Genomic DNA, 23,820 nt, shown 5'->3' on the forward strand with positions numbered 1-23,820 from the left:
GTGGTTTCTTTTGAGAATGAAGCAAACTTGGAAGCCATTTATGAAGAAGGGCTGTAGATGCTAGGAGATAGATATATAGTAGTCCAATGCTGGAGACCTAACTTTGACCCCTGGAATGCTGAGAGCCAGAAGAAGATTGTGGTGTGGGTTAGAATTCCATTGCTTCCACTCGAGTTTTTCAACCTGACCAACCTACAAAGGATAGGTAGCCTTGTCGGGAGAACGTTGAAGATAGATCATATTACTTATACCAGTCAAAGAGGTCGGTAAACTCACATCTACGTAGAATTAGATCTTAATAAACAACTCAAATCAAGATTCACCATCTTTGGGTCAAGGCATGTAGTTGAATATGAAGGGCTCCATTTGATCTGTTTCCACTGTGGAAAGTTTGTGCATCACAGGGACACATGCTCAAAGATGTTCAAGATACTTGAGGAACAGCTGAATGAAGATTCGAGTTTAGGAAAAGTGCACCAAACAATAGGGAAGGAAAGTATGGATTTGAACTAGGCTATAGAGGATTCAACAGTAAACCACCAAGAGGCCTGCCACAATGTGTTTGAAAGTGACGTTCCAAAAAGATTGATGGAAGCTCAGATCACCGGAGGACTCTTCGGCAAGGTGGCGATGACGCCAATAGAGAGGCTTGGGGTGTGGAATCTAGTCCAAAGGTTAAGAGGTAGAAAATCTGGCAATTATGAAAATATGGGAACTAGGAGTGGATCACAGCAGAGATTTGAGCACCTAAAAGTCAATTTGAAGCAGGACCGTGACACCTGTGACCTAAGAAATTCAGAGAATCAAAATAAGAAAGTTCATGTAAAAGACACAAAAGCAACCAACGAGAATGCCAAAAATTTTGGGAAGGAAAATCAAAACAATATTAGGTGGGTCCCAGTAGACCAGAAAAGATATTTTAGAAACAAAACTTCAAATAGAGGAAAGGAAAATACTTCTCCAGAAACAAAGAATAGAGATCCAAATATTAACAAACAACCTCCTGGGAATTCTAACTTCTGGCAGGCCCAGAACCCATTCCAATCCCTTATAGACCTAAATGATGCAAAGCCCATGAATAAAAAGGAAGCAGGAGTGTTACACCTTACTTCTAGAATGACTTAAAGTTTATTTGGAACCATTTTAGACCACATTGGATGGTCTTGGACTAAAAAATCTCATTTAGGACGTTAAGGACGCTACTTTTCAGATTTTTACTGTTCATTTGGTAAAAATCCAGTTTTCTGGTCCAACTTCAAAAAATCATGACTTAATCTAGAAAAATTAAAATGGAGTGGTTCAAAATTCTGTGGAAAGTTCTTTGAATGCTCTTTCAAGAAAAAATAATATTAGAAATTAATTCCTTATGAGAAAGTGCCATATTTTTTGTGAAATCCACCTTTGTCCTTTTGGTAAAAACCCTTTTTCCAGATTCTGGACCTTAACTTTGAAAAATCATTAAAAATCAAATGGTTGTCTATTTTTAACATGCTACCTATCAAATTGAAGCTTATCATGTGAACTTTAAGCACATCAAATTTCGTACAGAAATTCATCCGGGAACTTAGCCAAAACATGGCTCCAAGTTGGTGTCCTGCTTAAGGTTACAACATCAAACATACATACTTACACATAACCAAAATATAGTTGTTTTCTCATGGCTCACCACCACAATTACCCTTGAATTTGTAGCTTTCCTTTTGATGATTCAGCCCCTAAAATGTTAGGTTACATATGGGGGATGAGATTTCAATGAAATCCCAGTAGCAAAATCAATCAACCAAACATCAACATACATCATTATAAAGCACTTCAAAAACAATAGCTATCATAGGAGAACTAATCTTCTCATAATAGGCAACCGCAACATGTAATAGCCAAGGCAACAATATGCAAGGAGCAACTATATCACAAACGTCATAATCCAACCATACAATAGCAAGCATTCATGCCATAAATAACAATGCAAAGTTAACATTAGTGGCTAATTAAATCCCACTACCTTAATCCAAAAGCTCTTTGCTTCTTTGATCTTCTTCCTCTCCTATACAAATATCAAACCCTAACACAACAATCTATAAAAGGGGCAGCAAGGTTACTAACCAAACCACATAAAATCAATAACAAAAGTCAAGTAATTCCTTAGCCTTTAAAGCTTTAATCTTTGTTCTTTAATTTTAGAGCTTTGTTTCCTTAACTCTAAAAATCCTTTCTTGGTTTATTCCTACATGGTTTTTCATGTAGATTCCAAATATGCTCTTATATTTAAGAAAAGAAACTTCTTTCCTCAAGAACTAGGTTGGCCGAATAGGGTTTTAAGTTTTCTAAAAATCACAACTTTGATTTTAATGCTTCCAACACTTGTTCTTTGGGTTTATCCTGCACCATTTTCCATTTTGAGCATAATGGAAGTATCAAAACATTGAAAAACTCATCCTATGTTCTAGTTTTGAAAGTGGCTGAACCATACCTCTTGGTGTTTGACCATGAAAAACTTTTCAAAACAACACCAAACCACTTGAAACCACCTTGAATCATAGTGTTCTAGCTATGTTTAACTTCAAAACTTCCCTCCCCTAATATTAACCAATTTAGCCAACACCAACAAGAGGCAAGAATGGGATTTTTCAACCATTACACTTCAAGAAAACAACCAATAACCACTATGAAACAACTTACTAACCTTTGATCTTGACTTAGTAGATCAAAGTAGCTTGTGTTTCCTTGATCATTCTTCAAAAACTCCTCTTGCTCACTTCCTCTTCTCCTTGGCCGAGTCATAGTCTTGAAAAGGGGGAGAATGAGCTTCATTTAATGCCAAACAAATATCTCAACAACCCACATTAATTATAGGCCAAGTGTCACTTGCCTATTTAATCTTGCAACCTCTCTCTTAATTAAATAAATCCAAATATAATTAATTTTCAAAAGTCAAACTCTTCTCCACTTAAGACTTAACACTTGCAAAGTTTAATTACTCTCTAATAGGGGCTTGGCAAGTGGCATCTTGTGCCAAGTAAAGTGCAATACTCTAGTCTTCACTTTATCAGTGCACTTTTACTCCTAGTTTAACTTCCCTTCTATAATTACAGTACTCTGACCTCTGTAATTATTTTTTATCAGATCCATAATTTATTCTCCTTATTTTTCTCTTTCCAAAATACCATATTTAGCTTAAACTCAATTTTCTATTAATTAAATAAGAAGGAAACTATTTTTCTTCTTATTAGTGATTTTTCCACTAGTCCAAATAATTAGAAAAAATCTTGGATATCTAAGAGTCTTCTTTTAATCACGTAATCTCTTATGAATCCTTAGGACATTGTAAAAATTTTCTTGGGATTTTACTCTCCTTCCAAATATTTATTTGGAATTTTTCAAATAAAAGGCCTTAAATTAGGCTAAATCAACCTTAAATTCTTTTGTAATTTCTCTAAGAGTAATTTGGTCATAAAACTAATTATATAACCTCATATAATTCTCAAAAAATATTATCCTTATTTTTTTCTTAATTTTCTAAGATTTAAAAATATTTTTTCATAATTATTTTGACCAATTTTTCTTAATTAGTCAAACTTTACATAATTGACTTGGAAAATCATAATAATTATTTTCCACCATAAATCTTCTATTTCTCCTTATCCTCTTTGGCCTTTGAATATTTAGGAATATCTTTATTCCTAATTACCATATTATTGGATATGACGAGGAGACTCTTCAATTAACAATGGGCGGTCCAATCAGCTAGGGCCAAGCAAAAATACTATCGATGCATCAAATCTTGGTCACGCTTCGAAAGCCATCACTGACACTGACATGCTATTATCTCCTCTTGAGAACGACTAGAATGAGCTATTTCAACAAATTAAATCAAGCAACAATCTTCAACGAAATAACCAGGGGTCTATAAGCAGGACATCCCCTTCATCCACCCCCTATACATTGCATCTTCCGGAATTGCAAGGGCACTGGGTCTAAGGCTCTCCCCGAACTCATTCATGAAATAAAAAACGATTCAAGGCTGAATTTTGCACTCTTTTCGAAACTAAGTGTGGCAGTGACGAGGCTCTACAAATAAGTAAAAAATTGGGCTTCCAGTATTGTAAAATTATTGATACTTCTGGCCTCTGAGGTGGAATTTGGGTTTCCTAGTCAAATGATAATTTCAATCTAAAAATCTTGGAAACTAACGACCAATTTATCCATGTGGTGGAGGAATAAAATGGCAAAAAAAATCTTTATCGCCTCAGTATATGCTTGTCCGAGCAGTAGTATTCGAAGGTCACTCTAGCAAAACCTATAAAACATCAACCCAGGAGATGAATGGCCTTAGTTCATAGGAGGGGACTTCAATAGTACGTTATTTGCACATAAATGTAGATCCTTTGCTTGGAAAACCACTCCTATGTACAATGATTTCTGTAGCTGAGTGGAGAATATGGACCTGGTCGATATGGGTTGCTCTGGTCCCTATTATACTTGGAAGCAAGAAGGGTGTGAAAGCAGGATTGATTGGGTGCTTTCTAACATAAAAGCCAAGGTATACATTGATGCTGTTGTAAAGAATCTCCCTTGGTTCAAATCAAACCATTGCCCCCTCCTCCTCCAACTTCATCTAGGTATGTTTTATAATAACTCTACCTCTTATCCTTTCCGTTTTAATGCTCCTTGGATTCTCCTTGATGACTTTAGCAGGTTAGTTAAAGATAAGTGGGAGAATAATGGTAGATGGATCGAGACTACAGATAGCCTTACTCATGAACTCATCCACCAGAGTAGCAAAAATTTTGGTCATTTAGAGAGGAAAAAAAGCTGGCTCATGGGTTGGTTGGAGGGTACCTCACATGCTAGAGGCACTTCAAGTACGTCCTCGTCTATGGAACAGTTACAAAGGAAGCTTTGGCTTGAGCTTGAGGAGGTAATTATGCAAGAAGAGCTTCTCTGGACCCAAAAAGCTAAATGGGAATGGTATAATCTTGGACATAGAAATTCAAGATTCTTTCATGCTAGAGGTAATAGGAGACAATGCAGAAATAGAATAGAAGCTTTAAAATAGGATAACGGGGATTGGACAGATGATATTAAGGTCATTAAAACCATGGCCACAGACTTCTTTGTTGACCTTTCTCAAATAAAGGGGGCGATAATGGATCCTAAGTACAAGATGTAACTTATCCTGTGATAGAAGATATGCATATGATGGAGTTAGCTAAAGAAGTCGACAAAGAGGAAATCAAAGTTATACTATTCAACATGGGTGTTCTTAAATCTCCAAGTCTTAATGGGATGAATGCTTTGTTCTTTCAAAACCAATAGGAGATTGTGGGCGGTTCGGTAATGGACATGGTGAAGAATGAAACTTCCTAACTTTAACCCCTTAGAGCATGCATTCGTAAGCATTATGGTTCAAGTAGATCATAACACAAACCCGTGGATTTAAAATTTCAACATAACTACTTGGTTAGTATTCACTATTAAATTTTGAGATTATAAGTCCAACTTCAAAAATTCATAACTAAATCCATAAAAATCGTATTGAGGTGTTCTAAAATTATATGGAAATATGTTTGAAAGCTCTTCAAGGAAAAAATATCCAATTAGACTTATCCTTGCCCAATTCATACAGTTTAATTAATAAACATTACTGTTCATTTCATAAAATCTGGAACTTTCAGATTCTGTGCCTCAACTTTGGAAATTCGTATCTCCTTGTGTACACATCCAATTAAAGGTTGGGATGTGTACTATGAGTCTACCAAATCTCGTAGCTTAACTCATTCACCTTATAGGTCAAACTGGAGTTACAAACTCACTGCTCTAGGACCTACGTTTTATCCCTTAACATCTCTTTACTTTAATTCTTTTTATTTCTTTGGCATACATAACATGGGCTTACTCTTTTTCATTCATGCTCATAAACTTTCATTCATGTCATAAATATTATAATTAATTACATGGCATCATAGACATCCATAACATAAATTACATAATAGGAGAATTACACATTGAATGATAATGTCATTCATTAACATGAACAACTCTCCACTTTCTTCTCCTTCCTTCTCATGCCATTATTGCCCATTGATGATTGACCTAAATGGTTGGTTAGGGAGGGGTGAGATTCGGGGGAATCTCAGTAGCAAACAATACCATATTAATCATGCTAGATGGATGCTAATGCACTACATGAACTTGTTTATTCTCTTGTTATTTAGTGACATATTAACATGCTCAAAGCTAACTTCTTGATGCATGGCCATGGAGACATAATCTACTCATCATAAATAGCAATTACAACAGCTAAAACATGTCACAATAACATTCAATAATATGTACACGGCAACACACAAGCATACAACATCAAGCAATGACAATAGGTAAGTTCATTACCTTGCACCTCAAGCTTTCTTCTTACTTTTCCTTTGACTCCCTTGACTTTCCAACCATGTGGCATTCGGTCAACATCACCAAACATCCTCTTGGATGTTCTGAAGGTCCTAAACATAGTCACATTGATCATACAATCCATTAGGACCACTAGATTACATAAAGTTCAAGACTAGCTCTCTTGAACCTCAACCCTTTCTCTTAGTCTTAGGGTTTCCTTTCTAGCTTTTCTAACCTAAATCTCATCATTTTCTATCCTTAAGATCTATTTCTTGTCAATTAGGACCACTTTAGATGGCTTTAGATTCAAAAATATCAAATCTGGAAATTTTGGTTCGCGGGTACTGTTCACGCAGAAAATCCAGAATTTTTGCTCAACTTTGAAAATTCATAATTAATTCTAGAAAATTCCAAATTGAGTGGTTCCAAGTCTCACTGAAAGATACTTAAGTTAAATTTACACAAAAAATAGTTTCAGGAACCAATTCTATTCGTAACAGTACCGAAATTGTACGGAACTTGACACTCTTCCAAAGGTTCAACACTGTTTCCAGATTTCAAACCCTAACTTTGAAAAATCACCATAAATCGTACACATATCCAAATGAAGTGTTCTACCCATGGATTTAAATCTCACAGAGTGTAATTTAATCATACCAAATTTCAGAATCAGATACAAAGAGGAACTAATTCAAAATAGGTATCAAATCAGATGCTACAACCATCACATACCTTGATTTTAAAGCTTGAACTTAGGTGGACTTTCTCTCACTAGAAATAGCTCTTTCTCTCTCTAAATGCAAGAGTGACAGAGTTTTCCCTATGGTTCCTTGCTTGGCCAAAAATGTGAGGGAAGGAGTGTCTATTTATAGCCAAAAATTTGGCTTGAATGGACCAAAATGCCCTTGGTGGCTAATAGAAAGGGTAAGGGCAATTTTGAAACTTCAAGTTGACTTTTACATCATCATTGCATCATCTTCTTGCATCATGCTTACCTCATCCTTCTAGAAGATGCCAAGTGTCATAAAAGTGGTGGAGGAGAAGGGAGATTAGATCCTAGCCGTTGGATCAAACTTGTTTCCTAAGTTTCCTCTGAATTTTTTTGGCCCACATTTCTCCGGCTTTCATTATGGCCTTCCGGAGCTCAAAAAATTCTTCTATCTACTCCATAAATTCTTTTTAATTCTATATAATATCTATGAATTTTTTTAGGCCATAACACTTCCTTTAAGCCTTGCATAAAAATTCATTTACTAAAATACCCTTTTATCGGCATAACCGGCTTTTTAATTTATTAAAGCCACTCCACTAGCCTTTTGGTTACGGGACTAATTTTATAAATTAGTACAACCTTTCAACCATTTAATCTCATTTTTGTATACATTTTTGAGGTCTCTTGCTATTTTAAACAATTACCTCAAACAATGTACTTTTTACTGGCCATAACCTCATAAATTCCATTTAAGCTGCCTCAGGGGTATTTTTGTCTTTTCTCTTCATAGAAGAGCCTTAGAATATTATTTTCCATTTTCTAGAATTTTCTTGGAATTCTCCGTATATTCTTCCATTTTTACCACTGTTGATCATAACTTTCGAATTTATGGTTTAGTCCCTGTTTGGACTTAGCTTCATGCAATCCTCTGTTTGAGGTTTCTAACTTAACCTTTGGCCTGTATCTAGCCTATTTTCTCTCTCTGGGCCTTCGAGACTTTACTGGTGCCTCTAACTTGATTATACTTGAGCCCTTGAGAACTTTTACTTTGCAGTTTAGTCCTTAAAACTGTTTTGACTTCCTTTATCGTCTTTGAGACTTCTACTAAAAAAAGGGTCTAGTAGCCTATCCAATTTAGGTTATTTCTAGTACTTTTAAGCCCAAAAGTTTAGATGTTACAAAGAAAGCTTTCGTGAATCCTGATATTGTTAAGGATATTAACCATACGTTCAAACTATGAAGGACTTCATACCAATAAGCCTCTACAACTAAAGGTGATAGTCAACAAAATGAAGAAATTTTTACTGGATGTGATTGCCCCTAACCAATGTAGCTTCGTTCCGGGTCGTACAAGATTAGACAACATAATTATTGCCTTGGAAGTAATCCATTCAATGAAAAATATGAAAGGCAAAAAAGGATTCATGGCGATCAAAATTGACTTTGAAAAAGCCTACGATCACATTTGGTGGAAGTTTGTTCTCACCTACGTCAAGAAAATGAACATGCCAGATTTTATTAAAAAGGTTATAATTTCTTGTATTTCTACTCCTTTTATGCGAATTCTTTGGGAAGGTGACAAAGCACATGAGTTCAAACCTACTCACGGCCTATGCTAAGGGGACCCTTGATCACCTTATTTATTTGTTATATGTATCGAAAAACTGACCACAATATCCAAAAGGAGGTGAGCACAGGATGATGGAAACCCATCAAAATCTATAAGTTTGGTCCTCCTATCTCCTATTTATTTTTTGCTAATGACTTGTTAATTTTTGCAAAAGCCAATTTAGAATAAGTGGAAGTGATTAAAGAATGCTTAAACCGATTCTGCATAACTTCTGGCCAGAAAGTTAATCAAGCAAAAACCAAGGTGTACGTCTCTGCCAACGTGAACCATAAGAGAGCCTCCAAGCTTAGCCACAAACCTGATTTCACCTAAACGGTGGACCTTAAAAAGTATTTAGGGGTTCCCCTCCATCATGTGAGAGCTTCTAACGAGACATATCAGTACATCATTGATAAAATTAAGAGGCGACTAAGTAGTTGGAAAATCAATAACCTTTCTTTCACGGGTTGTGACACTCTTGTGAATTCGGTTATTAATGCCATGCCTTCATATGCTATGCAAATTGCATATATCCCTGATGGAACCTGCAACCTGATTGAGAAAAAAGCTCGTGATTTCCTTTGGGGCTCCTCATATGAGAAACGTAGAATACACCTTGTCTCTTAAGATGGAGTGTGTATGGAAAACAATCTAGAGGATTGGGTATGGGGCACATCAAACAACAAACAAAGCATTCATGATGAAGCTTGGCTGGGGCCTCATTACTAAACAGGACTTGCTTTGGGTCAAAGTGATCAAAAACAAGTATGGTTGTGGGAATAACCTAATTTCCCACATAAACGTTAAACGAGCCGACTTGAAGACATAGAGAGGAATCAAGAACAATTGGAGCCATGTTAAGACAGGACTGCAAGAGACCCAGGATAGTCAAGGGAATCATGGTGTTCGATGGAAAGGAAACAAGAATGGCTGGTTCTCCACTAATTCGGCCTATCTGATGTTGAACCCCAGCACTGAGGTACCTAATAGAAACTAGAGAAGCTTATGGAAATTAAAAATACCCCAACAATGCAAAACCTTCGCATGGCTGCTGCTACATGAACAGCTGGTTACCAATAAAAGAAAGCATAAACAGGGTTTGCATCAAAGCAAACTGTGTGAGATGTGTAAACTGGAGTAGGAAGATGAGACGTGATGATGCTTTTTGTCGTCAAAGCACTCAATTAAACTAGGTCCTAATTAATTTGTAGTTTAGGATCGACCTAGGTCATTACTTCCAAGGAGCAAGTTGTGGGCTTCTTTAGGTGAAAATTTAGGTGATAAAAAAAAATGCAATAAAGTGGACCCAAACTAAAATGCAAAATTCTAATTCTAAATGCAAAATGCAAATGTCCTAAAATCTATATGAAAATTAAATTAAACTAAATGAATGCAATATAATTTTTGGGGGGTTTTTTGAAGGAAAATAAAAATAATGAATAAAGAGAATTAATCAGAAAGCAAAGGGAATCAGCAAGTAAAAATTCAGAGATTTCTCTTCAGGTACGGTAGAGGGGACAACTTAGGATTTGCATGGATTTAACCTTCATAACCTTAATCAGTTAATTAGACCAAAGAACAGTGATAAGAGAGTGGAATTAATAAACTTAATTACCTACATGAAATAAAGGAAACCCTTAACTTCAAAAACCTTTAAACCATTAGAGAACTCATAATAGTATAAGGTTGGTTAATTAAGCCTATTAAAACCAATGAAGATAATTCAATTTAATTTTGGAAATTATGTTTGAAATTATCCAATTAAACAATCAGATAATCAACCAACTTAATTAAACAATTAAGAGATGAAAGAACCCAAATTTTCCAATTCAAACCACATTGATAATTAAACTCATAATGAAAACTCAATTATAAATTCAATTAACAATGCAAAGGTTCTAAACATAAATTCCAACAAGTATCTTGATACAAATAAGATCCAAATATCAATTTAATCCAAGAATAAAATTGACAATCTAGAACTAAATTGTCTCAACAAAATTACAACTTGAACTCATTTAAAACTAAACAATTTCAAGTCCTTGAATTAAAAAGATAAATGAAACATCACTCCCTTGTGGTCTTCAAGTGCTAGCCCAAGGCTCTAGTTTCCTCCATACTCCTCCCAAGTTGCCTCCCTATAAGCTTAAGCTTCCATCAAATTGTCTCCTCTTCCAAGGTTGTTAGATGCCATAGCCATGAATTGATTGAAGGTGATGGTGAGGAGTTGTACGTGGAGTAAGAAAGAAAAGGATGTGAATTGATGATGATGAGAGGTGATGATGATCGTTGGTTGAATATGGAATGAAAAAATAAAAAATGGGAAAGGGCGTGAGGCTAGAGGAGTAGCGGTGAAAGGGGAAGATTTGACGTTGGGTTGATGATGGTGTGAATGGAGATGGAAAGAGAGTGATATGTAGGCGTGCTAGAGGGATTATTTTAGGAGAGAAAAGGAAATTTACTTGGATCCAAAACTCAAGCCCATTAGTAATTAACTGACCCACTTGATATTAGCCATTGGATTGTGCTTAAATTCCAAGAAACAATCTTGCACCATTGGATTTCCCATATACTCTTTCTTGACCTATAAGAATTTAAGTGCATCCATTAATGTAGATTATATCCAAATATAATAAAAAATTAAATATTAAATCTGCACAAAAATTAGGCAAGAAAGTGCAAAACTTTCTAAAAATAGTCTTTCTAAAAATATGAGACTTGTTTCCAAAGAAATAGGAAAAATTAATTCCAAGTCGAAATAGGAAATCACAAAATATCTATATTTTTAATCCAAAATCTCAATTTTTATGCAAAATCTAAAAATCAACCAATTAATCCAATTATGCATAAAAAATCTAATTAAGCTCAAAATTATCATTTAAATCCTGAATTAATGTGGGATAAAATATATAAAAATTGGGCTTTATCAAGACGCATGCATTTAGAGATTGCCCAACCCTGAAGAGGTTCTGGGAGCTTATCATGAAACTAGAATATCGCCAACGCTTTTTCAACACCGACCTTTAGGAATGGCTTATGCTTAACATTAAAAGACAAACCGGGGGTAGCGAGGGTGACTAGAAAAGCCTATTCTTCATCATGTGCTAGCTTATATGGAGGGCGAGAAATGATATGGTCCTTCAAAACTATGCTGAAGATTTCCTATCTATCAGACTGAGAACTCAGGCGATAGCGTCTTGCATGGTTACCACCAGTAGAAAACTTCATGGAGTGAACATAAATAAGAACCTACCTCCTTCTAGCCTTCACAAGCATAATTAATGGTCTGGCAAACCCATTGTAGAAGTGGATAGTGCCTTCTCAGTGCACCACAACATTGCAGCTTGCGATAGAATTTTAAAAGGAGAGGATTCAATGCTCCTTGAAGGCTTCTTGTTTAAGCTGTCTCACAGAGATCACTTGACAACAGAGCTGTGGGGGTGTCTCATGCGTTTGAAATGAGCTTGGGACCTTGGTAAGAGAGACATCATTCTAAGATGTGACTCTCTTGAAGCTATCCAATCCATCACAGGGAGCGATAACAAACTTCGTGAAGATTGGGAGGTGATTCAAGAAATCAGGAATATGTTGTCTAGGGAGTGGAAAGTTGACTTGTAGATCACTGATCGGGACTCCATTCATATGGCAGATGCCATGGTGAAGCGAGCTCTCAACTGCAGGATAGGTCTCCAAGTCATCAGGCCTGATTCAGTTCAGAGGATTGTTGAGATGACTGCTATTAGATAGTCGCTTGTTATTTCTTTTTCATTTCTAGCTTGTCAAATATATATATATATATATATATATAGAGAGAGAGAGAGAGAGAGAGAGAAGAATGTATCCTTTTTTTTAGATAAAAGCATTCATCTCTTTATTTCCTAAATTAAAGTCAAAGTCAACATGCGCGCACATATATGTAGCCAAACATTTGAAAATTTGTGATTCAATGTACTTAATGAATGCGCCGTTGAAGTCTAATGGTAGAATGGTTAGGAAAAAGTTAATAGACTTGATTATATATAGGTTAACATATCAGTGGCCTTGAATATGGAGGTTATAGTAATTAATATAATTTTCTTTGCCAACAGTAATTAATATAATTAAAGCGTAGTAATAATTCCTTTTGAAATAACCATTAATTTTCAAAACATCCAACACTGCTAAATTTTAATTTGAAAATAGGCTACTATTTTCCTTTCTTACTTCCATTTTCAAAGTTTACACATTTGGTTTTGATGATTAATGGTAAGAAAATTACTCAATTTTATTGTCTAGAATTCAACAGAATCCATTGTAATTATTTATTTTCCCTTCAAATTATTACCATTAGCTTCTCTATTTAAAACCCAGTAATCTCCACAGACATATTGACACAACCAACTATTCAGGTAGACTTAAAAATTGTGAGAAAGGAAGAAATACAGATCAAATATGCAATTTCGGTCTCTCAGTTTCATTTTTCTTATAATTTTCAGTGGTGTTTTTGATGCGAAGGATTGTTCGAATCCTTCGAAAGTTATTATTGTTGGTAAAAGTGGACGAGGAAGGTTCAGAACAATCCAGAGGGCTATTAACTCCATTCTAATCCACAACACTGGATGGATTCACATACGAATTTCTGCGGGAAATTATTCGTAAGATCTTTTTTCTGACATTTTTTTGCAGTGTATAGACTATGAGGATCAACGCGAGTCACAATATTCATGCTGGTTTATTAATAATGTGAATTTTTTTTGCCAGCTTGTTAACAATGTGATTTGCTACACACACTAAATACGTTTTCTCGTGCATTTGAGGGAGTTCGAACAATGCGCTGCATTATTTATGGTTTATAAATAGTGCAGTTTGTTACGAATTTTGTTATATTTGCTCTTGTCTTAAACATGAGAGCTAGTCGAAAGATAAGCTTTGATCTAGGTTTGTTTGGTATGAGAGAAATGAAGTGACAAATTTTAATGAGTTTAATTTAAAATAATATGAAAGGGGGGTAAAAGTTTTTAATTGATTTTTCTTTTTTTTTTTTATCTTGCATTTTTTTAATTAAAATTTTGTAGCCCCCCTTTTCTATTTTGTTAAAAAACAAAAGCGAACTCATTGAAATTTCTCCTTTCATCTCCTCTTATCCATTTCTCTCGTACCAAACAGACAAAGTGTAATTTTAATTCATTTTATCTCTCACACTTGTTTTTTTTTTTTTCAAATTATTTATAATGATTGCACATACTAATGAGTGCAATCAATAAGAATAGTTTTCATGGAGGGATATTGTAGGAAAACCAACATACATTTTTCTGGTAATAACTCATTTTATTAATTTATATAAATTCGTTATCGAACTAGTTCCTAGGTGAAAATATGGAAGGAGTAAAAGGTAAATGTTGAGTATTAAATGATACTATTTTTGAAATTGGACCAACTATTCAATCGGTCATGGTGTTTCATTCATGAATGTGCATGGTTGGTTGAAGTAATTTATCTAAACGAGGCATGATTAAATTATTAATATATTTATAAAAAAATATCATACTCTACTATATATAGAACTGTTTTTTGACCAATTTTGAACCGCACGGGTTTTATTAGTAGTACTCTTCTAGTCATATAAGACATATTTAACTAATTTGATTAGTTTAATGAAGTTAAGTAAGTTAATTAATTATAAGAAATATGACTTTTTTTCTAAAACATCATAATCATCTCTCTTAATATCCTTCCTCCCTTACTTACTTGATTATGGTTGAGGGAGTATCTATAAGGGTAATTTAACAAAAATTAATAAATATGAAAAATAGGTCTTATATTTGAGACCAAAATTAACTTAATAATTAGATCCTATATTAAAGACCGGAGGAATACTATTTTCACCGTATTTAGAGTTTTGGTTCGTGTATTCACTGTTGAACCGGCCAGTTTAGTCTAATTGAATCTTCATCGCATTGGAAATGCAGGGAAAAAGTGACAATACCAATGAACAAACCATGCATTTTTCTTGAAGGAGCAGGAAGTTCTTCTACAATTGTTCAATGGAGTGATCATCAACAAACAGCTCAAAGTTATACTTTTGAGTCTAATGCACCTAACGTTATAGCCAAGGGCATCGCATTCCAGGTAATTAATTCAATCATTCATTATACAATTCAATACTACCTTAAGCGTGTGTGTAAATTTTTTTTTTTTTGGTACAAAAGAGGACAAGGCCCAAACTATGAAAATTAAAATAGATGGGGATTATACCCCAGAGTCTCTTTCTCCACAAAAGCCCCTAATTCATCAGCGCAGACATCATCGAAGGAGGACTTAAAAATTCCCAATTTTGCAAGAGCATCTGCCACTCCATTCCCCCTTCGAGAAACATACTTTAGCTCAACTCGCCACTGAAAGTCCAGCAAGTTCTGGATTTGCAATATCATGAGAGAAGCACTGTTTCTTGATTCCTTCTTCGATATTACATCAATCAATTCCTTCGAATCAGTTTCAGGTATAATCTAGTTGAAGCCAAAATCCCAAGCCATTCTCAAGCCTTTGTACATTGCCTAAGCTTCAGCCAAAACAATACACTTTCCAATTTTGTGGGAGAATCTCACAATCCAATGTCCTCTATGATCTCTAATAAGAACCCCCCCGTCCTGCCTGTGCTGAATTCCTTATCACATCCACATTTAGTTTAGTCCATTCAAAAGGAGGCGGAACCCAAACTAGTACTTTCTGAAACTTCGGTTGACTCGAAACTTTCAAATTGCTTGGGCCCAGAACGTAATTTTTGCAGCTATGTTTATTTACAAAGGATGGTTAAGTAGGCTTAACAAAGCTACTATTAAACATAGATTCATTCCTCCGTATCCAGAACTTCTAAACAGAACTCCCCATAACAGATCCCATTCCATCTCTTCATCATCACCCATATTTCCTCTAAGATTTGCCCTAATCCAGTCACATAAAGGCGCAGTAAAAAAATAAGAATGATGTTTGCGACTTATCAAGCTGATCCAGTGAGACTCAGCATAGTAACAATCACGCAAGATATGCAAAATATCCTCAGCACCAGAACTACAATGTTAATAGGACAAAGACATAGGTCAATGGCTAGCTGCCCCAATGGTAGCGTAGGTTTTGGGCTTGAGGAGTAACATTTTGATAATTAGATTCTAATGCTCTTTCAATCCCAACTTTCTTAAATGTTTTTTTTCTTATTTCTTTTGATAACTAGATTCTACATAAAATCAGTACTTCTCCGGCTTAAATATAAAACTCATTTTGTAATATAATTTACATTATAAAATAGATCTTTGATTTAAGACAAGAGGAGCAACATTTTGATATCTTATTGCGTTAAAATGATGTGGTTTTAAATTTTTTATATTTTTTAAAGAAAAATTACGCTAAAATTGTGTAGTTTTGATTTTTTTTTAAAAAAAGAAATTGTAAAAGTTCAAAACTACAATGTGTTATTATCACAAGACATAAAATATCATTTATTTTATGTATAATCGAATAATGAAAAGAAACAAGCAACAAAATATTTGAAAAGTTGGGCCGTTACAAAAAGCAATAGAAAGATGCACATTAAACACCCTGAGCAAGGTGTCTCTCTTCCCATCCTCTTTCCTCCTTTATTTTTTTCCCAACTGTTAAATTGACACATTTCAACTATTTATATCTTAATATTTTCAAAACTTATTTAGAAAATATTTTAAAAAGTTTTTAAGGCATCCGTAAGCTATTAAAATTAAATTTTAGTAGTTTATATTTTATTATTTATTTTTATAATTTAATTTTTAATAACGATTTTAAAAAGATTAAAAAGTTAGAATATACATTTAGTCCTTTAAATTTATAGAGTGTTTTGATTTGATCCCTTAAGTTTAAAAAGTATAATTTTAGTCTTTTGACCCTAAAATCGTTAACAAAAATGATAACATTAATATTTAAATACTAACATATTAATTTTAATTTTTAAAACAATCATAGTTGTTACAAAAAAGATCATTGCAACCTAACGATTTTAGGGTTAAAAAACCAAATATATTGTTTTAAGAGTTAAGAAACCAAATTGAAACACCATATAAAGTTAAAGGACAAAACATATACTTTAGTCAAAATTAAAATCTAAACTATTGAAATATTGATATAAAGGTTTAAAAAAAAACAAAGAAGGAGGGAAAAGAATGGGAAAGAAAGAGGAGAGACCCATTTCTCACTTTTCTCACCTTACTTAGGTGAGGTCTCAAATCTAAGTCTACCATTGACATGTTTATATCCTTGTATGTTTACATTATTAAAAGTTACTAAAAAAAAAGTGTAATGAAATAAAGGAAATATGATGAGGAATGAATGGATATTTTGTGAACGGAACATGTATAATCATCCGCCGGGGGGAGATGAAGAGGGAACTCTGCCAGCATCAGCAGGAGCAGTAAGAGGAGACAAAAGCGCATTCTATGATTGTGTCTTCAAAGGAGTTCAAGACACTTTAATGGATGATACGGGTCGCCATTATTACCATAATTGCTACATTCAAGGCGAAACTGATTTCATTTTTGGAAAAGGCCAATCCCTCTATGAGGTAATTGATTAATCTTTGTGTGTGTTTTTCTTTTATATTGATATATACATTTGCATAATAGGATTTATGCTCCTTATTTCATTACAATTGTTGGATATGAAAAAAAAAAAAAAGATTTTAGGCAACTACTTTCAGTAACAATAAAAAAAGTCACAGAAAGTCGAGTTTCAATAGCAATACTAGAAAGTCACCGCTAAAAGTACAACAGCTTGTTGCCGCTAAATATATTTTTAATGGTGACAAAAAAGTCACTACCAAGTAACAAATATTGTCGTTAAAACTTATAAAAGTTGTTACTGAGAATGACTTTCAGTGACGACTTTTTTTATCGCTGCTGAAAGTTTTCAGTCACGGTTGTTGTGGCAACGATTTTTTAATAGCGACTTATTATCACCACTAAAAGTCAAGTTTTTTGTAGTGATAATAAACTTACTTGGAATTCAACTATACAAGTATGCAACCCATGTGAAACATCCTCTTTATTAGGATTCTTTGTTTTTTTTTTTTTTGAGTAAACACTAAACTACATTAATTCAAAAGATCAATACAAAGCAAAAACAAGACTAACTAACTTTCTTCATGAACTTTCGCTTCCTCGTGATAAGAAAATGGAGGGTGATTAAGAATATAAAAGTTATCATTATTCGGACTATGTCTAATTAAACAACAAAGCAAAAGAAATTTCTCCCCACGCTACTTTTCTTATGTATACATCTAAATTTCAGTTCCTTCCCTAAAACAGGACTCTAAAACAGTTAAGTATCTAGTTTATCAATTCCTACTTTTACCACACAAGCAGTTCATAATCCATTTCATATTTCATAATAGGAACAATTTTTTTTTTCCAGTCAGCTATGGCAATCCTCTACCTAGCTAGTAATATGAATGAAAAAATTATACACTTTGTTTGAATGAAAGACAATTTTTTTACTAACTAAATAAAACGATGCATTTAAAAAAAAAGGTTTGAACAGCTAATTTATTAGCTCAAGGAACTGTAAAGTAAGGGGAAAAAAAAACCAGCAAACATAAAAAACAACTATAAGGTAAAAGAAAAAAGGAAAAAAAAAAAGAAAAGCATAGAACTTGAAAGCCCAACAATTAAATCAACGCCCATACTTCCTCAAAATAAAGTGTGACCTTGTATTGCATAATTTCTTTATTATTTAAATTTAAATTTAAATTAATATTAAATAAGATGGAAATTGGGCTTGGCCCATGGTTAATCAAGAGTAGTGCCCCAATAAGTCCACAACCCAACAACAATTATAGTATTTTACCATGCAATGATATCCAAATTCGGATGAGTAACATATTCACAACTTATAAATTAAATCGTATAACATATTCCATAACTCAATTATATTTGTACTACCTCCGGTCCTAAATATAAAAACTAGCTGACTAATTTGAGTAGATTAAGAAAATAAATTAAGTTAATTATTTGTTATAAATATGAGTTGTATTTTCTAAAATATCTTTACTAATCAAGTATATTGGTTCGAACTACTATTATTAGAAAGACTACTTTTAAAAACATAAATAAATATGAGAGATAAAGTGAATTGGAGTCTTATATTTAGAACCAAGATAAAAATTAAACGATATCTTATATTAAGAACATGAGAGAGTATCTTATAAAAGAGAATAATATTGAAATATTGATATATTGATAATGGTAAAATAGAATTGATTAGTTTTATGTGTGTTTGGGTGTAGAATTGCACAATCTATTTTAAAGCGGGGCCAGATGGTCGGGAGGGTGCGATAGCAGCACAAAAGAGAGAATACATTGAAGAAACAAATGGATATGTGTCCAATGGATGCCACGTGGATGGAATTGGAAAAGCCATCCTTGGCAGAGCTTATGGCGCATATTCTAGGGTCATTTTTGCCAATTCCTATCTCTCTCGTGTGGTTGACCCCGTGGGTTGGAATGCTTGGAATCAGCACAACCTGTAAGACTTCTATGTTACATGATTTCCGCATTGATTATATTAACCTTCTTTTGATACCTTTTCTTTCGGGTTAATATAAGTTTTAATCAGTTTTTAAAATTTGACATTACTTTTGTTTTGATGTCTAAAATTTAAAATTAGTGGTTTTTGTTCTTAAAATTTAACTTTATTTTAATCTACCTAAAAAATTTGGTCCCTAGAACAATTTTTTGGCCCTTAAAACAAGGGTTTTAAGGACTAAAGTTACTGGTTTTAAATTATAGGAAGTAAAATCAAAATAAAATCTAGAGATTAAAGATGGTATTAACCCTACTTTTTTTAAACTATTTATTTTTTCAGTTTATTAAGAGACTAATAAACCACATAAAACGTCCCAAACTTGGGGTTATATTATTTAGAAACAACCCATTAATCCTTAGAATTTGGGAATAAATCTTCATGAGCTTTCAAATTTGTGCTGATAATCCCTAAATATTAATTATATACCTCCTCAGCTTTACTGTTTTTATGTATAATGTACAAAAATAATCATACAAGAGTTATTAACATAAATGTAAAAATTTAGGGAGGTTCATTGTAAGGTTAACCTTATTAGAGTTAATTATATGTTCCTTTTATTTTATTTTCATACTTTGTTTGATTTTGCCAAAATCATTTATAAGTATCCTATACTTTCGGAAAATTGCACAAACCTCCTATAAGACAAATATTAAAGTACCCAAACCTTGTTTATGTTTTTTATTCTCTATATTATTTTAGGTAAGTATCGATGCTCTACTTTTAAAACCATGCAAAACTTTCTTTAATTTTGTGAATATTACACAAATTCATCTCCTCCCAATTTTTAGTAAGCATCAATGATAGCTGTATAACCACATTTAAGTATCTTATTTAGGGAGAAAAGATAAAATCTAGAGTTAAAAACCTTAGGAATTTTATCCTCACTTAAAATGATGAATGCATAAAAGGAAATAAAACACAAAAGCTAAATAACTAAAAAAATTATTATTGCCTTTAAAAGTAGCATATTCCATAATTATCTACGTCGCTCATTTTTAATCTAAATTGTATATATTTGCTACAACAAAAAGAAATGAAATTTAAAAATAAAAAATTTGCGACAAAAAACAAGAAAAATCATCGTAACATGATTATGCCATCAAAATTTTCATGATGAATTGACAAAATTTCTTCATGTTTTTTTTTCGGTGGATTCGCAAAACTTTCATTGCAAAATCTGTCATAAATATTTTGCAACAGATTTTATATCGAATTATGTGGGAAAAAAATTTTCGTTTTAAATTTTTCTCACAATTTTATATTTTATATTTATGTATTATACATAAAAATGCCATGAACATTTACTCTGAAAAATAATGTTTTCCATATATATGGTTTCAGAAAAAAGATCACATTTGTAGAGGAAGGTAACAGAGGACCAGGGGCAAATAAGTCAAAGCGAGTGCCGTGGATGAAACACTTGACTAATGAGGAATTCAAGATGTTCTTGGATCTCTCTTATATCGATGACGAGGGATGGCTAAAGAACAAACCAAGCAGTTTTAATTCTAAAAATTTCAGAAAGTATAAATAATTTTCATTATTATGATTGGATTGGCATTAATCAAGTTTCAAATTAATTGCCAAAATTAATTTTTAAGATTAAGTAATTTTTCATATTATGTACTAGTCCCTCCTATACGTTTTATAAAAGTGGAGTTAAAGTTGGTTGGATCAACAAATATGTTATAAATATAAATTATATTCTGAAATACCCTCATTGAATAGTTGTGGGTGGTGACTTTTAATGATTAATTTCATTAACAAATATCCTTTCTAAAAAGGGTATAAAGAAAAAATTGTAATAAATACTTTAAATAAGGGTTTGTTTTTCCTTATAATTAGGACCAAGAAAAGACTCCTTAACATCTCAAGTTAATCTTTGAGCCCCTTGATATATATAACCTGGCAGGATATCCTAGCTCTTTTACATAGTTTTACTTTTAATTTTAATTTTAATAGTGTTAAATTTATTTCTAAGTCTTATTTTGTTAATTTTAATTCCTTTCGTTTAGGAGTTCTTGCCATCTGTAATGTGTAAAATTCTGCCGTTTTAATATCATTTTATCTTTGTTCAAAAAAAAAAAAGATTTAACTTTAATATTTTATTGTAAAAAGGATATGAGAGAGTATTTAGCACTTCATTAAAATGAATTGAGTCCAATGGAATACTCACTATAAAAGTTGTAGTATTCAATGAAATTATTTTCGGGAAGAGACTCCAACTTATTGAGCAATTTTTAGTTAATAATCCTATTCAAATGTGATCAGTCAATTTTGTCATTATACTACATTAATTTTAGTTTTAAACGTAGAAATTAGATAATTAATTTGTGCTCTACCAAAATTAAGAAAATTAGTTAATTTAATTTTTTTAAAAAAATGTATTAGTTTCTGTGAAATATCCTTTTTAATTATTTTCAATAATAACTACTCTCTTAAGAAAAAATCTCATGTGTGCAATTAATAAGAAGAGTTTGAAAAGAAAATTATAAAATTTTATATGTAAAACTAACATTACGTTTGGTGTATGAGAAAAATAGAGGGAATGGGAGGTGATGAAAAATTTTAATGAGTTATATTTTTAAAAAATATGAAAAAGTGGGGTTATAAAATTTTACTAGAGAGAAGATGTAAAATCAAATAATGAGAAAATTAATTAAAAGTTTTTAATCCTGCTTTTTTAATTTTTTAAATTGAGCTCATTATTCATTCTCCTCCTCTGCTCTCTATTTTTCTCATACTAAACATAGGGTTAATCATATATTTCTATTAATTCTTATATTTAAAAGAGCTTATCATGACAATCCAATTAAAGAGAGAATTATATAAAGTCCTAAAAAAGGAATATAATTACTAAAAACTCCTAATAACAACAAAGCAGCCTGCATTGATAAGTTTAGTGTAAGAAATGATAACTTTTCACTTGTCATTTGGATGTTTTAGTATTTATTTTCTCTCTTTACAACCTCATAGTAATTATCCCCCATTCAAAAGGTGGTTGTTTGTGCCAACAAATTTAACACTGTTGCTTCCACTTGTGATCCAAGTGGGTTGTTTCCTCTCAATCACCCTATATCACCTTTGCGCTTTAAGAGTTAAACTTGCTTGCAGGTACTTATGTCAAGTTATTACAGCTTTATTTTGCTTCAAATATTATAAAATAATGTTAATTGATAATTATTTTAACTCATTAATGATAAGTATAGAATTAAAGACAAAACGTTTAAAGGTAATTATCTTGGATAAAATGTGTAAATTGATCATTTTTCTCATCTCAAGTGAATGTTTTGTTTAGCTGAGGATGTATAATATACCTTGCCAAATCAACAAAAGGAGAGAAGAATTATGTTCTTCACTTCTTCTCTGAGATTAAAGTTGACAAGGACTTAAAACATTTTTTAAATATAACATAACTTGCGGTAAGAAAAATCACCAAATCCCCAGTTTAAAATGAAGCTTACTATATGTAAATTTTAGATTATATCGTATTTCAAAAGGCAACTTTCTCACTTGAGGTGATGATTATAAATTGACATTTGTGATAATGAGTGCTGATATAAAAAGGATATGTAAGGATTTAGAATAAGATACTTGTATTTGAATAAGATAAATTTAAAATATCATATTTTAATTTATCCAGTCAAATTAATTTAATTAATATTAAATTCATTATTGATTAATTTAATCTTGATTTAATTCAATCAAATATTTCATTAAATATTTGGGCAAGGGCATATTTATAATCCAATATTCACAACCACCAAAACAATCACACTATAATAATAACCAACAGAAACTATAAAGTCGCAAGCACAATGTGATAACAAGTTTGATTGTCAAAACAAATGCTTCCTTTGATATTAAATATGTGTTAATTTTCTTAAAATATATATCCTCTTCAATCAAGCTATATCTTTTTTTTTTTTATGAGAAACAACAGGCTAACTCTTCAATTTTAAATAATGTCTCTTCAAGTTCAACTAAAGCAAGAACCAAAAGAATTAAGAAAGCACTAAGTGGGCCAGTGCAAGAGACTTTGACAAAATAAATAGTAATTGGATCATCAAGTTTGATTGAAAATAATGAGGATGTCATCAATTTAATTTATGCTGAAAATAGAGCTACTAAAATATTTTGGATCTAGAGACTTCAATTTAGAAGCTTAGACCAAGTACTACAAGTTTCATTTAGACACAATAATCAAATTTTGGCTTAATATGGTGATTATATTTTATGTGAGTGGTAGATTTGACTTTTCATGTCCATTTAGTTGAATCTTTCGAATTTCATTTAAATTAGTATTTAATATTTTGAATCTTTAGGCTACATTAAATGCTTTTAAGTTGGATTTTTGAATATATCTTTATGCAAACTTAATTTTGAGAAATGAGAAACTATAATTCTACACTTTTGAATTTGAGAGTGGATTTTCTTTAAAATTTTTCATTGAACTAACAAACTTATCAAAGGCTTGATGAACCTTTGTTGCATATTTTAATACTTCAATTCCTTATTCATCCATGTTCAA

At 32.4% G+C, this 23,820-nt stretch overlaps 1 protein-coding gene across 1 annotated transcript; it reads left to right on the forward strand.

The window, feature by feature from the left end:
* Nucleotides 1-588: 588 nt before the first annotated feature.
* On the forward strand, nt 589-19,233 carry LOC114750401 (probable pectinesterase 55). The gene is made up of 5 exons (XM_028939004.1): nt 589-890; nt 13,184-13,342; nt 14,657-14,816; nt 17,095-17,271; nt 18,991-19,233. Exons 1-5 carry the CDS (start codon nt 589-591, stop codon nt 19,231-19,233), a joined length of 1,041 nt encoding a protein of 346 aa, XP_028794837.1.
* The last annotated feature ends 4,587 nt before the right edge of the window (nt 19,234-23,820 follow it).

The sequence above is a fragment of the Neltuma alba genome, unplaced genomic scaffold, assembly GCF_004799145.2.
Source record: "Neltuma alba isolate B1F8T4 unplaced genomic scaffold, ASM479914v2 tig00001082_pilon, whole genome shotgun sequence".
Lineage (NCBI taxonomy): Eukaryota > Viridiplantae > Streptophyta > Magnoliopsida > Fabales > Fabaceae > Neltuma > Neltuma alba.